Consider the following 14,148-nt stretch of genomic DNA (forward strand, 5'->3'; position numbering starts at 1 on the left):
CCTGTCCTAATTCACATAGAAATGTGAGTTATAGATCTACCGTTCTACTTGAAAGAAAGTTTAAGAAGCAGTAGATTTGTTTTATGTGCGCTATTTCTGTGCTTCCCATTCTTAAGTTTTGTTTTCGTCRTTTACTTTCAGTTTTGTACACCAGCTTCAAACTGCTGAAACAACAATATTTTTGGCTATGGAAAATATATTTCACAGTGGTTTAGATGGTACAATGATTCTCTACAATATACTAGCTTATTAGGTTTAGCAACCAGGAAATGGTGGAACGATTTATGCATATACACTTTTAATGGCCTTATTTCTTCTTTGTTTCTGCTGCTTTTTGTTCTATGTTGCTCTGTTTGTATGCTACGTCTTGCTTGTCCTATGTTGCTCTGCGTGTGCTCACTGCTCAATGATTGTCTATATTGTAATTGTTTTTAATAACCTGRCCAGGGACTGCAGTTGAAAATTAGCCGGCTGCAGTTGAAAATTAGCCGGCTGGCTAAAACCGGCACTTTTACTGAAACGTTGATTAATGTGCACTGTCCCTGTAAAAATAAAATCAACTCAACTCAACATAACTTATTCAGCACTCAGAATTAGATTTCAAATGTACTCCACCTCTGCAATGACCCTGGGCCTAAAGGAGAGGCCTTGCTCTCATCATCCATTAAAGCAACATTTCCAGTGTCTTCAGAAACTGTTCACACCCCTTGGCTTTTCTACATTTTGTTGTGTTACAGCCTGAATTTAAAATGGATTACATTTAGATTTGTTGTCAGTGCCTACACACAATAACCCATAATGTCAAAGTGAAATTATGTTTACAAATGAAAAGCTGAAATGTCTTGAGTCAGAAAGTATTCAACTCCTTGGTTATAGGAAGCCTAAATAAGTTAAGTAGTAAAAATGTGCTTAACAAGTCACATAAGTTGCATACACTATAATAGTGTGTAACATGATTTTGTTTGACTACCTCATCTCTGTACCCCGCACATACAATTATATGTAAGGTCCCTCAGTCGAGCAGATTCAACCACAAAGACCAGGGAGGTTTTCCAATGCCTCGCAAAGAAGGGCACCTATTGGTAGATGAGTAAAATTAAATTAAAAATCAGACATTGAATATCCATTTGAGCCTGGTGAAGTCATTAATTATACTTGAATGGTGTATCAATACACCCATTCACTACAAAGATACAGGCGTCCTTCCTAATTCAGTTGCCGGAGAGGAAGGAAACCGCTCAGTGATTTCACAATGAGGCCAATGGTAACTTTAAAACAGTAACAGATTTTAATCGCTGTGATAGGAGAAAACTGGAGATGGATCAACAACATTGTAGTTACTCCACAATACTAACCTAATTGACAGAGTGAAAGAAGGAAGCCTGTACAGAATAAAAATATTCCAAAACATGCATCTTGTTTGCAACAAGGCAATAAAGTAATACTGCAAAGAAATGTGGCAAAGCAATTWACTTTTTTTCCTGAATACAAACTGTTATGTTTGGGGCAAATCCAATACAACACATTACTGAGTACCACTCTCCATATTTCCAAGCATAGTGGAGGCTGCATCATGTTATGGGTATGCTTGTTATCGTTAAGGACTGGGGAGTTTTTCAGAATAAAAAATAAACTTAATTGAGCTAAGCAAAGGCAAAATCCTGAAGGAAAACCTAGTTCAGTCTGTTTTCCACCAGCCACCGGGACATGAATTCACCTTTCAGCAAGACAATAACCTAAAACACAGTGCCAAATCTACACTGGAGTTGCTTACCAAGAAGACAATGAATGTTCCTGAGTGGCCAAAACTAATTTGACAGGGCATGAAGAATTTTGAAAAGAATAATGGCCAGATGTTGCGCACTCCAGTAGTGGAAAGAGACTTAAAGACTGTCGTGGCAATTTCCTGTATTACCAAATGAGGAGAGTTACACACCAGTCAGAGTTATACTTAAACTTCATCTTTAATTATATGAGCTTCACCATAGCCCTTTGACTCTCAGATCAATTCAGTGTCAATAATGAGTTCTGAGAGTCCCTACAGTCGAATACAAATATATTTTATAGCCAAGATACACCCCTCAACTTACATGACGAACCACAGAACTCTTCACAAAGTGCCTTTTACTTGAGAAAGGAGTATCCCATAGCCAGATAGCATTAGCTATAAATTATCGTTCAGTTTGGTCTCTAAGACAAGGTTCTAATCTCGTTCCTGGTACTTCATAGTACCAAAACATTACCTCATCCAAGGCATAACTCAATTGTCAACTCTATATTCTCCCATCTCAAGTAAACCCCCTCTTCTCCCCACTCCTGGACAAGCTCACTGAGGGGAGTGACTTGCGCACAGACATTGTGGAGCCAAGAGATAATCGGGCCCCCCCTTAATCACGCCATCCCTTCACATGGTTTAACAGATACATTCACATATGAAGACAATGTTCCATTCTGACCTCTCCCTTTCTGATATTCTGCATATTACCAGACATGTAAAAGACAAGCCTGACCTCTCCCCTCTCTGGGCTCCAAGTGACTGAGGCCTAGCTGAGAAGGGGAAAGTGCAACTGCCAACAGTGTAGTCCAAAGGGAGACATTCTAATGACAAGTATCTCACATAAGCATATTATGTAAATAAAACATCTTATTTATCTATGTTACCCAACTAATTCTGATTCATCCTCCACAAGACTTACCCAGAAAGACTCACAGCTGTAATCACTGCCAAAGGTGCTTCTACAAAGTATTGACTCGGGGGGTGAATACTTATGTAAATTAGCTATTTCTGTATTGCATTTTCAATAAATTATCATTAAGGAGTATTGTGTGTAGATGGGTGAGATGTATTGTTCTTTTTTAAATTTAGGCAGTAATTGTGGAGTAAGTCAAGGGGTATGAATAKTTTCTGAAGGCACTGTTCTTCTACATTCCTCTTTTCACTCTCTACTTTCTCGCTCTTCCCTCTTTCTTCTCTTGCTCCATTCCTGTCCATCATCCTCTCTTGCCTCCCTTTTATTTCTCCCCTATCTTCCCCCTCTGAAGTATATGAATTCATTCACAGAGAATGTTTAACCTTGCTACATTTTAATGCTAGACCAAACTGCAGTTAGGTTTGAGGGGGAGGAAGGGGCTGGACAGCAATCAGCTAGTTTTACTCTGGAGGGAAACTGATATTGATATCACAGCACCTAAGCTGCATGCTAAAGGAAGATGGCAGCCTGGGTTGGTATTAAACTGATGATGGTGGTGCCATCAAAGTTGTTGATATGAAACCTGTCTTGCTTCAAGACGAGATGAGTAAGGACCACTGTATTGTGTTAGATGGGAGTCAGCTTTCTGATGTGCAATTCTCCAGAATACTAGATGTGAGAACCTCATGAGCCACGTTCAGTATGTGTTAACTGTAAGTGGCTTTGGATAAAAGCATCTGCAAAATGACCATATTATGATGATATATTTGAATGCTGCCCGGCGTCCAGCTGTGCGCAAGCAAGGGAAGAAGCCCTAAAGCAAGGGGCGATGCAGGGGGCAGCCTTCATATGGCACAGGGAGAGAGAGACTGGTGGTAGAGAGTAGGAAGTAGGCAAGGAGAAGGGACTGTCCTCCCAACAAACCTCATCCCCTTAATTACAGTACAGAGCTACCAGTAGCCTAGAGGGGGACAGTCAATTAGCGCTAGGCTTATGTAACGTAAACAGGTAATGGTCCTCTGTAGCTCAGTTGGTAGAGCACAGTGATTGCAACACCAGGATAGTGGGTTCGAGTCCCTGGAACACCCGTACATAAAACAATGTACGCATGACTGTAAGTTGCTTTGGATAAAAGTGTCAGCTAAATGGCATAAATTAATGCGATTGTAATGTTCTTTTCACAATGGATATTCAGTGAAAAGCATTTACAGAATGTGTGGCCTAAACACATCCCTGAAGACTACAATTATAATTTCATTTAAGTTTGATGTGAATGTTTATTTGTTAAATGTCATTATTACATATAATTAGTTTATCATGTGTTTGGTATTTTCAGGTTAGAATGTTTGATATTATTCTTTAATTCAGTTAATTTTGTTTCCTTCCCTTTTTGTTTTCTAGCGTGACTTCTGCAAAGCTTGTCCACCCCGTTACAGATCCTGGTACAGTCAACCCTGTTACGGTCAACCCTGTTACGGTCAACCCTGTTACGGTCAACCCTGTTACGGTCAACCCTGTTACAGTCAACCCTGTTATGGTCAACCCTGTTACAGCCAATCCGGTTACAGACCCTATTACAGACCCTGTATCAAACAGGTAATATAGTATACATAGCTATGGGCTGGATGGATGCTTTGCTCTACCTAGCCTCTTCATCTGTCTCTCTGGAAGTCCTGCCTCTATCTCTGTCTCATTAAGTCAGTCCTACCACTAACCGTATGCAGCATCTGCCGTGTGTTGGATTGCCTGAAATCCTGCTATGCATTGCTAATGCTAAGACATGCACGATTTATTTGTGCCAGCCGATTTGTCTTTAAGTATATTTAATAGAAAAAATTAAGCTTAGCTCCCATCATGAAACTACTATAGCTTGTGTATGTGTGTGATCGCAACGGGTAAAATACATTTGTCTCCAAGCCTGAATCAAATTATATAATTGTTCCTCGCAATGGGTTCTACCATTTACCTCTGTCCGTTTTGATTCTCCACAGAAACTAGTATTAGAAAGGAAACCAATGCTATTTGAGCCCAGGTCTTTCGGACAGTAACAAACTGCTCCAGTGTCTCACAACACAACCACGTCACAACTACAATGAAGCTTTAAGAAATACTTCTTGTGCTTCACTTCTAAGGCATGTTCTGTAACCTTTATCTTCCTCTTCCTCTCTCATCCTCCCTGCTGACATACTAGCACACACAGGGGCCATTGATCATGAGGAAGAGGCTGTGTGATCTGGGATGATCTAAGAGCATGGCTGTGTGGGTCGACAGCACTTCTCAGAGAGGTCATACACCGGTTTACTGCTAGGGATRTCTACCAGCAGCGGCAGCAGAGACAGAGAGGGTGTGGGAGGGAGAAGGAGGGGAAGGTGGAGCCATACAGATGACGGGAGAGCGATAAAGACCTGGGGGAGATAAAGGGTGAAATAGAGGGTAGAGGGTGAAAAAGAGAAGCATTATTAGGGCAAAAGAGGAACAAAGAGATCTATAGAAAGGGAAAAAGAGAGAGAGAAAAGTGACAGAGTGAATGCCGTATAGAAAGACTGTATGATCTAAGCACGATTTGCATGAGTCACTCTTCAGTTCTATTGATGATGTCATCCATTGCCCCGCAATTCACAGACCTATTCACTGGACCTGCCTCTGACACACCTGGAAATGTTTGAAATGCGCACACACACACTTTAATGCTGGAAAGCCTTGATTGGAGACAAGCGTTGGAGTTGGAGACTGTTATGCCTCAGCTGAGAAGTGTCATTTAATATCTGTTAATATCCCTCATTCCCTCAATCTCTCTCAAACACTTGAATTAACTCGTGATAATCCGTGTGGCTTGGAAGGTCACGCGTGGTTCACCAGCCCACAGTAACATAATTTGACAAGCATTTAGGGAACTTAAACCACAATGGAGGTTGATCCAGTGAAATGGGCTGCGAAGACAATTATCCACTTTGAAGATAATAACGTCTATATATCTATCTAGCAGTTCACTATAAATAGGTTTTTAATGTTGATATACACTGAGTGTACAAAACATTAGGAATGCCTGTTCTTTCCATGACATAGAATGACCATGGTAGGAGACGGGTTAAAGAAGGATTTTTAAGCCTTGAGACAGTTTAGACATGTATAGTGTATGTATACCATTCAGAGGGTGAATGAGCAAGGCGAAAGGGAGTGCAGTATTAGGAAGGTGTTCCTAATGTATTGTACACTCAGTGTATTGTTAAGAATGTATGTGTCATTGTGTGTAAGTGAAGTGCAGTCATTGCTATCATATTTGAGGCCTGGCCTTAAGCTGAACTAATGTGTGTCTGTGAAGTAACCTTGCCCCTACGTTCACATGTCTAAGTCACATTGACATACCTGTCATAACAATCCTGTTATAACCTCATGTCCTGTCTGACCAGTCCTGCAACATCCCTGCATGCAAGCGTCATACACATGATCCAATCATATCACAGGCTCTGTGACGGACAAACAGGCTGACCTGTTTATATGGTGGGTTGGAGAGTAGAGGTGACGATTACAGTAGAGGAGAGGAATGGGGTAAGCGAAAATGTAGGATAATATTTGTCATACTTTAGGGGATGATAGCTGGCAGGAGAGGAGAGGAGAAGACGGTAAAGTGGATTTTCATACCTTATCTGTTACCAGAGCTGAAATCAGCGGTGTACACTCATGTACAAGGTGTTTGTTCCTGTGAGGTGGGGACCTTAAACRCAGCTTTATTATCTCCCAGACAGACCGATACAGATATTCTCTCTACCCCCCTCCACGCTCCAGATACTGTCATCTGCCCACACAGTCACATCAGCACTCCCCTTGGAACCACAGAATATAGGCCACTGCTCAGAGACAATACTGATCTGAATACAACTCTAGATGTAGCAACTCTGCAAATAGGAAGATTTATAGGCGAGTTTAGCTTATTTTTTGCTACCATTGTTATAATCGTTAAAGCCTTTGGTGCTGGGTAGTTTAGCCTAGGGGACCTTGAACTTTGCTGTATTTGGATTGGGAGGCCATTTAGTTTGTCAGGCAAGGTTGGCAGGCGATTTTAAAGTAGTCTGACCACAGTGAGTAAACTGGTTTGATTTATGGGGCCTGCCTCTCTCTTTTTTTGCCTCTCTTTCTTTTTCTCTCTCCTCTTTCTCTAACGGCAGGGTTTGGCTCTAACAGAGATGGGCTCTCATTGTGGTTGCAGTTTAAACTGCCGAACCGATAGAGCTAGACAGACTGGCCATTAGGCAGCGCATTCGCAGAGCAATCAGTGTCACACACACATACACACAGCTGCAACGCTTCGCCTCTTAACCCGCCCATTAATCCCACAGATTGAAGTTGAGTCCGAGCCTCATTTGTGTAGTCTTCATGTCGCTTTTCTCATTTTCTTCTGCATTTTTCTCTCCCCCCTTCCCCCCAGGCCTAAGGCTCCAGAGCAGGCTCCATCAGAGGAGAGTGACAGAGTGAAGAAGGAGCGCCCGATGAGCACCATGAGCGAGGCGTCTAACTTCACAGGAGGGTCAGACTATAGCACCTACCCTGGCAGCAGCCCCGCCACACGGGTGAGTGCTCCACGTCGGCCTGTACACCCAACCCCTAATAGACCACTAGACCCATTCCCTAGATCTGAGAGGATTTGTTGGGGGTTCCTAAAGAGCACATGGACGCCACTGTAATGGATGTCATGCAATTATGATGCATGTACAAGGACAGGGTGGGATTAATGTACTGTATCAAGAGTGACTTGGCTAATAGGGGCCTGTGAGAGGGGAGATAAAGGTCCCAGTTCTGGGATGTTAAGAGGAGTCTTGTGGGTCAGTGATCTCTCCCATTTTCTCCATTAAGTCAATGTTGTGAGAACTGTATTAGTCCACAGAGAGTATCAGAACAGGGACTCTACATGAGATAATATGTGCTGGATTATCCCAGTCCTGTTACAGATAGTTACAATTCTAGAATGGTCACCAAGTGATTTTATTGTACAGCGTGTCAGTTTATAAATGCTTAATAGACTAGTGTATAAATATGCATGCTTTATTCAAATGAAAAGCATGCTTTCATGAATTAATGATGTTTTACTTCGGCTTACACTGCACTGACTAAAAGTGTAGCTTAGTGGCATGTATTTATTAATGAGCTGTAATTATTGATGAGTTACCATAGAGGTGTCATAATACCCATAAAATCGAGCGGTCAAACAAGGAAATGGTTCCAGTTATTTTTTTCACCATTCATTTTTCCCCATAGGGGATTTTAGTAACACTTAAAATAAGGGCTGTGTTTTGTATAGGCTTACCCTGGCGTGACATTTTGATAACCATGTAAATCTCTCTCGGACAAGGTGACTTTTAGCAATATATTCGCTTGTATTTACCCACCCACCCCCCCAAAAATGTAATGCTAATTGGCTATCATAAAGACCTACAAATACCGTGATCTGGATTGGAACTATTTCCCTGTTTGACTGCTAGGTTTTATGGGTATTATTACATACTGTGGAACTCTATTGTGGGTCGAGCTACTGTAGCACTATGCTCAGCTGATGGATAGAAGGTTCTGCAATGCTGTAAATTAGTCTCTGTCTTGCTCTCTCTCTCTCTCTCTGTATCGGTCTCTCTCTGTATCTGTCTCTCCCTCTCTCAGTAAAGATGGTCTTGTAGAATGGGCTAGTTTAATGAGGTGAATACTGTACATTTTCCTTCGGTTGCTTTTTAACTTTATTTGTTTATTAACACCAAAGAGCCAAATGCAGGTTAACGGTCTTCACCTATATTTACTAACGGAGGATGATAATTTGAATGAATTTGTAACTCTCCTCCTCTAACTATGCATCTTCAGAAATATGTTTGTGTATATATACTGAACAAAAATGGAAACGCAACAATTTCAACTATTTTACTGAGTTACAGTTTCTATAAGGAAATCAGTCAATTGAAATAAATTCAGTAGGCCCTAATCTATGGATTTCACATGACTGGGCAGGGGCGCGGCCATGGGTGGGTCTGGGAGGGCATAGGCCCACCCACTTGGGAGCCAGGACCATCCACTGGGCAGTCAGGTCCWGCCAATCATAATTAGTTTTTCCCCACAAAAGGGCTTTATTACAGAAATACTTCAGGTTCATCAGCTGTCCGGGTGGCTGGTCTCAGACGATCCCGCAGGTGAAGAAGCTGGATATGGAGGTCCTGGGCTGACGTGGTTACACGTGGTCTGCAGTTGTGAGGCTGGTTGGACGTACTGCCAAATTCTCTAAAACAGGGGTGGGCAACTCCAGTCCTCAACGGCCTGATTGGTGTCACAGTTTTGCCCCAGCTAACACGTTTATATTTTTGTTCAGTGTATATATACAGTGCCACGAACAAGTATTTGCCCCCTTTCTGATTTTCTGTTTTTTCATTTTGTTTTAATACTGAATGTTATCAGATCTTCAACTAAAACCTAATATTAGACAAAGGGAACCTGAGTTTACAAACCACCAAAAAAATGTATACTCATTTTATTTATTTAATTAACAAAGTTATGCAGCACTGATTCCCCTGTGTTAAAAAGTAATTGCCACCTTATACTCAATAACTGGTTGTGCCATCTTTAGATGCAATGACTACAAACCAAATGCTTTGTGAAGTTTCTGATCAGTCCCTCACATCTTTGTGGAGGAATTTTGGCCCACTCTTGCATGCAGAACTGCTTTAACTCCGCGACATTTGTGGGTTTTCAAGTCCTGCCACAACATCGCAATTGGGATTAGGTCTGGAATTTGACTAAGCCATTACAAAACTTCAAATTTGTTGCTTTTCAATCATTTTCATGTAGACTGTGTTTTGGATCATTGTCTTGCTGTATGACCAGCTGTGCTTCAGCTTCAGCTCACAGACAGATGACCTGACATTCTCCTGTAGAATTCTCTGATACAGAGTGGAATTCATGGTGCCTTCCATTAAGACAAGTTGTCCAGGTCCTGAGGCAGCAAAGCATCCCCACCATCACACTACCACCACCATGCTTGACCGTTGGTATGAGGTTCTTATTGTGGAATGCAGTGTTTGGTTTTTGCCAGTCATAACGGGACCCATCTTATCCAAAAAATTGATTCAAGTTTGCCAAAAAGCACCTGGAAGACTCTTGGAAGAATGTTCTATGGACAGATGAGTCAAAAGTATAACTTTTTGACGACATGGGTCCCATTATGCCTGGCGAAAACCAAACACTGCATTACCACAGTAAYAACCATGGCGGTGGTAGTGTGTTTGTTTGGGGATGATTTGACCTGAAGCTGAAGGGCAGCTGGGTCATGCAACAAGACAATGATCCAAAACACACAATCAGGCCCACATGAAAATGGCTAAAAACAAACAAATTATTAGGTCAAATTCCTGACCTAATCCCAATTGAAATGTTGTGGCAGGACTTGAAACAAGCAGTTCATGCTTGAAAACCCACAAATGTTCCTGAGTTAAAGAAGTTCTGCAAATATTCCTCCACAGCGATGTGAGAGACTGATCAACAATTACAGGAAGCATTTGCTTGCAGTCATTGCAGCTGAGGTGGCACAACCAGTTATTGAGTATAAGGGGGCAATTCATTTTTCACACAGGGGAATTGGGTGCACTTTGTTCATTAAATAAAATAAGTATACTTTTTTTGTTGTAAACAATGCTTCCCTTTATCTAATATTAGGTTTTGGTTGAAGATCTGATAACATTCATTATCAAAAATAWTTTTTTTAAATAAGAAAACCAGGAAGGGGGGAAATACTTTTTCACTGCACTGTATATAACTGATTTTACATACAGTATACTGACAGTTTGTCTATTTACATTTTCAGCCTTCGAGGTCTTACAAAAAGGTCCATAACTTTGGCAAGAGGTCCAACTCTATTAAGAGGAACCCCAATGCCCCGGCGGTCAAGAGCAACTGGCTTTACAAACAGGTATTGGAAAGTTGTTCATCGTTTGTAGTTCCCAGTATAGAAGAACTTGACTAAATTACTTAATTGCAATTTACTCTCAAAATGGTCTAGAGAATTGCAGAACCTGTGCAAATCAAATGGCTGATTGCAGTATGTATGATGATGAGTGGGTGTTGGTGGAAGTGTGCAGCCTACACAGTCTTCCTCAGTGGGTTGATGAGAGAGTCTGTGTGACAGGGCTTTGTGGGGATAGCCACCTGTGCACACACACACATGTAAAATCAATTCTAAAATTGATTAAATTGTTATTTTTCCTCATAAATCTACACACAATACCCCATAATGACAAAGCAAAAACAAGTTTTTATACAAAAAATTGAAATATCACATTTACTCAGTACTTTGTTGAAGCACCTTTGGCAGTGATTACAGCATAGAGTCTTCTTGGGGATGACGCTACAAGCTTTGCACACCTGTATTTGGGGAGTTTCCCCCATTCTTATCTGCAAATCCTCTCAAGCTCTGTCAGGTTTGATGTGGAACGTTGCTGCACCGTAGGGATGGTGCCACGTTTCCTACATATGTAACGCTTGGTATTCAGGCCAAAGAGTTCAATCTTGGTTTCATCAGACCAGAGAATCTTGATTCTCGTGGTCTGAGAGTCTAGAGATGCCTTTTGGCAAACTCCAAGTGGGCTGTCATGTGCCTTTTACTGAAGAGTGGCTTCTGTCTAGCCACTCTACCATAAAGGCCTGATTGGTAATGTGAGATGGTTGTCCTTCTGGAATGTTCTCCCATCTCCACAGAGGAACTCGAGAGCTCTGTCAGAGTGACCATCGGGTTCTTGGTCACCTCCCTGACCATGACCCTTCTCCCCCGATTGCTCAGTGTGACCAGGCAGCAAGCTCTAGGAAGAGTCTTGGTGGTTCCAAACTTCTTCCATTTAAGAATGATGGAGGGCACTGTATTCTTGGGGACCTTCAATGCTGCAGATATGTTTTGGTACCCTTCCCCAGATCTGTTGCTCGACACAATCCTGTCTCGGAGCTCTACGGACAATTCCTTCTATCTCATGGCTTGGTTTTTGCTCTGACATGCACTGTCAACTGTGGGACCTTATATAGACAGGTGTGTGCCTTTCCAAATCATGTACAATCAATTGAATTTACAACAGGCAGATTCCAATCAAGCTGTAGAAACATCTCAAGATGATCAATGGAAACAGGATGCACCTGAGCTCAATTTCGAGTCTCATGGCAAAAGGTCTGAATACGTATGTAAATAAGGTATTTCTGTTTTCAATTTGTCATTATGGAGTATTGTGAGTAGATTGCTGAGGATTTTTATTTAATCCATTTTAGAATAAGGCTGTAACGTAACAAAATGTGGAAAAAGTCAAGGGGTCTGAATACTTTCCGAAGGCACTGTAGCTACATACATACATACATACTGCTGTTCAAAAGTTTGGGTTCACTTAGAAATGTCCTTGTTTTTTAAAGAAAATCTATTTTTTTGTCCATTAAAATAACATAACATTTATCCGAAATACAGTGTAGACATTGTTAATGTTGTAAATGACTATTGTAGCTGGAAACGGCAGATCTTTTTTTTAATGGAATATCTACATATGCGTACAGAGGCCCATTATCAGCAACCATCACTCCTGTGTTCCAATGGCATGTTGTGTTAGCTAATCCAAGTTAATCATTTTAAAAGTATAATTGATCATTAGAAAACCCTTTTGCAATTATGTTAGCACAGCTGAAAACTGTTGTTCTGATTAAAGAAGCAATACAACTGGCCTTTTAGACTAGTTGAGTATCCTGGAGAATCAGCATTTGTGGGTTCAATTACAAGCTCAAAATGGGCAGAAACAAAGCACTTCTGAAACTTGTCAGGCTTTTCTTGTTCTGAGAAATGAAGGCTATTCCATTCGAGAAATTGCCAAGAAACTGAAGATCTCATACAACGCTGTGTACTACTTCCTTCACAGAACAGCGCAAACTGGCTCTAACAGAATAGAAAGAGGAGTGGGAGGCCCCGGTGCACAACTGAGCATGAGGACAAGTACATTAGTGTCTAGTTTGAGAAACAGTCCTCAACTGGCAGCTTCATTAAATGGTACCTGCAAAACACCAGTCTCAACGGTTTACAGTGCTGGATGCTGGCCTTCTAGGTAGAGTTGCAAAGAAAAAGCCATATCTCTGACTTGCCAATAAAAATAAAATATTAAGATGTGCAAAAGAACACAGACACTGGAGACGAAGATTGGAAAAAAGTGTTATGGACAGACAAAACTAAGTTTGTGTTCGAATCACAAAGAAGAACATTCGTGAGACTCAGGGGGAAAAAATGAAAAGATGCTGGAGGAGTGCTTGACGCCATCTGTCAAGCATGGTGGAGGCAATGTGATGGTCTGGGGGTGCTTTGGTGGTGGTAAAGTGGGAGATTTGTACAGGATAAAAGGGATCTTGAAGAAGTAAGGCTATCACTCCATTTTGCAATGCCATGCCATACCCTGTGGACAGCTCTTAACTGGAGCCAATTTCCTCATACAACAGGACAATGACCCAAAGCACAGCTCCAAACTATGCAATAACTATTTAGGGAAGAATCAGTGAGCTGGTTTTCTGTCTATAATGGAGTGGCCAGCACAGTCACCCGATCTCAACCCTATTGAGTTTTTGTGGGAGTAGCTTGACTGTATGGTACGTAAGAAGTGCCTATCAAGCCAATCCAACTTGTGGGAGGTGCTTCAGGAAGCATGGGGTGAAATCTCTAAAGATCACCTCAACAAATTGACAACTAGAATGCCAAAGGTCTGAAAGGCTGTAATTGCTGCAAATGGAGGATTCTTTGACGAAAGCAAAGTTTGAAGGACACTATTATTTCAATTAAAAATCATTATTTATAACCTTGTCAACGTCTTGACTATATGTCCTATTCATTTTGCAACTCATTTCATGTATGTTTTCATGGAAAACAAGGACATTTCTACGTGACCCCAAACTTTTTAATGATAGTGTACACACCAACACACACACACCACACACACACACACACACACACCACACACACACCACCCACACACACACACACAGAGACACACACACACACACAGACACTCAAAAGGAACTTGACAATCTAAAATAGGTTTAATTACAGCTGCAATAATGGACACATGCAGATCTCTTCAGCAGCAGCGGTCAGCTGTGTAACATCCCACACACACAAACACACACACACACATCTGTTGGGCTATCCAGTTATCTATCTAACAGGGACATCCTCATTCACATTCAGAAAGAGACACATTCACTTTGAATCTGTATTCCCAGACAGTGAATTTAAATCAGATTGGTTTGTGGGAGAGTTTGACCTCGTCTCCTTGTTATCTGGCAATTGTTTTCAATCTAAATGTTGATGCATCATTTTGTCATTCTCATTTAAATAGCCTGAGTCCTTTGTTTTAGTTAGTACTGATACGGTGGCCTGGTCCCTCAAGCAAAGTGACAACCATCCTTGATTGAATGTAATTTTCTC

The 14,148-nt window shown here is 41.3% G+C and overlaps 1 protein-coding gene across 1 annotated transcript in view; it reads left to right on the forward strand.

Moving 5' to 3' along the window:
- Positions 1 to 14,148, forward strand: part of LOC111956018 (pleckstrin homology domain-containing family A member 5) — a 164,550-nt gene that overhangs the window by 114,336 nt on the left and 36,066 nt on the right. Inside the window, 3 exon segments of the mRNA XM_070436535.1 lie at positions 4,092 to 4,286; positions 7,117 to 7,258; positions 10,522 to 10,626. Of these exon segments, the coding sequence (XP_070292636.1) occupies positions 4,092 to 4,286; positions 7,117 to 7,258; positions 10,522 to 10,626 (442 nt within the window).

The sequence above is a fragment of the Salvelinus sp. IW2-2015 genome, linkage group LG3 (genome assembly GCF_002910315.2).
Source record: "Salvelinus sp. IW2-2015 linkage group LG3, ASM291031v2, whole genome shotgun sequence".
NCBI classification, from domain to species: domain Eukaryota; kingdom Metazoa; phylum Chordata; class Actinopteri; order Salmoniformes; family Salmonidae; genus Salvelinus; species Salvelinus sp. IW2-2015.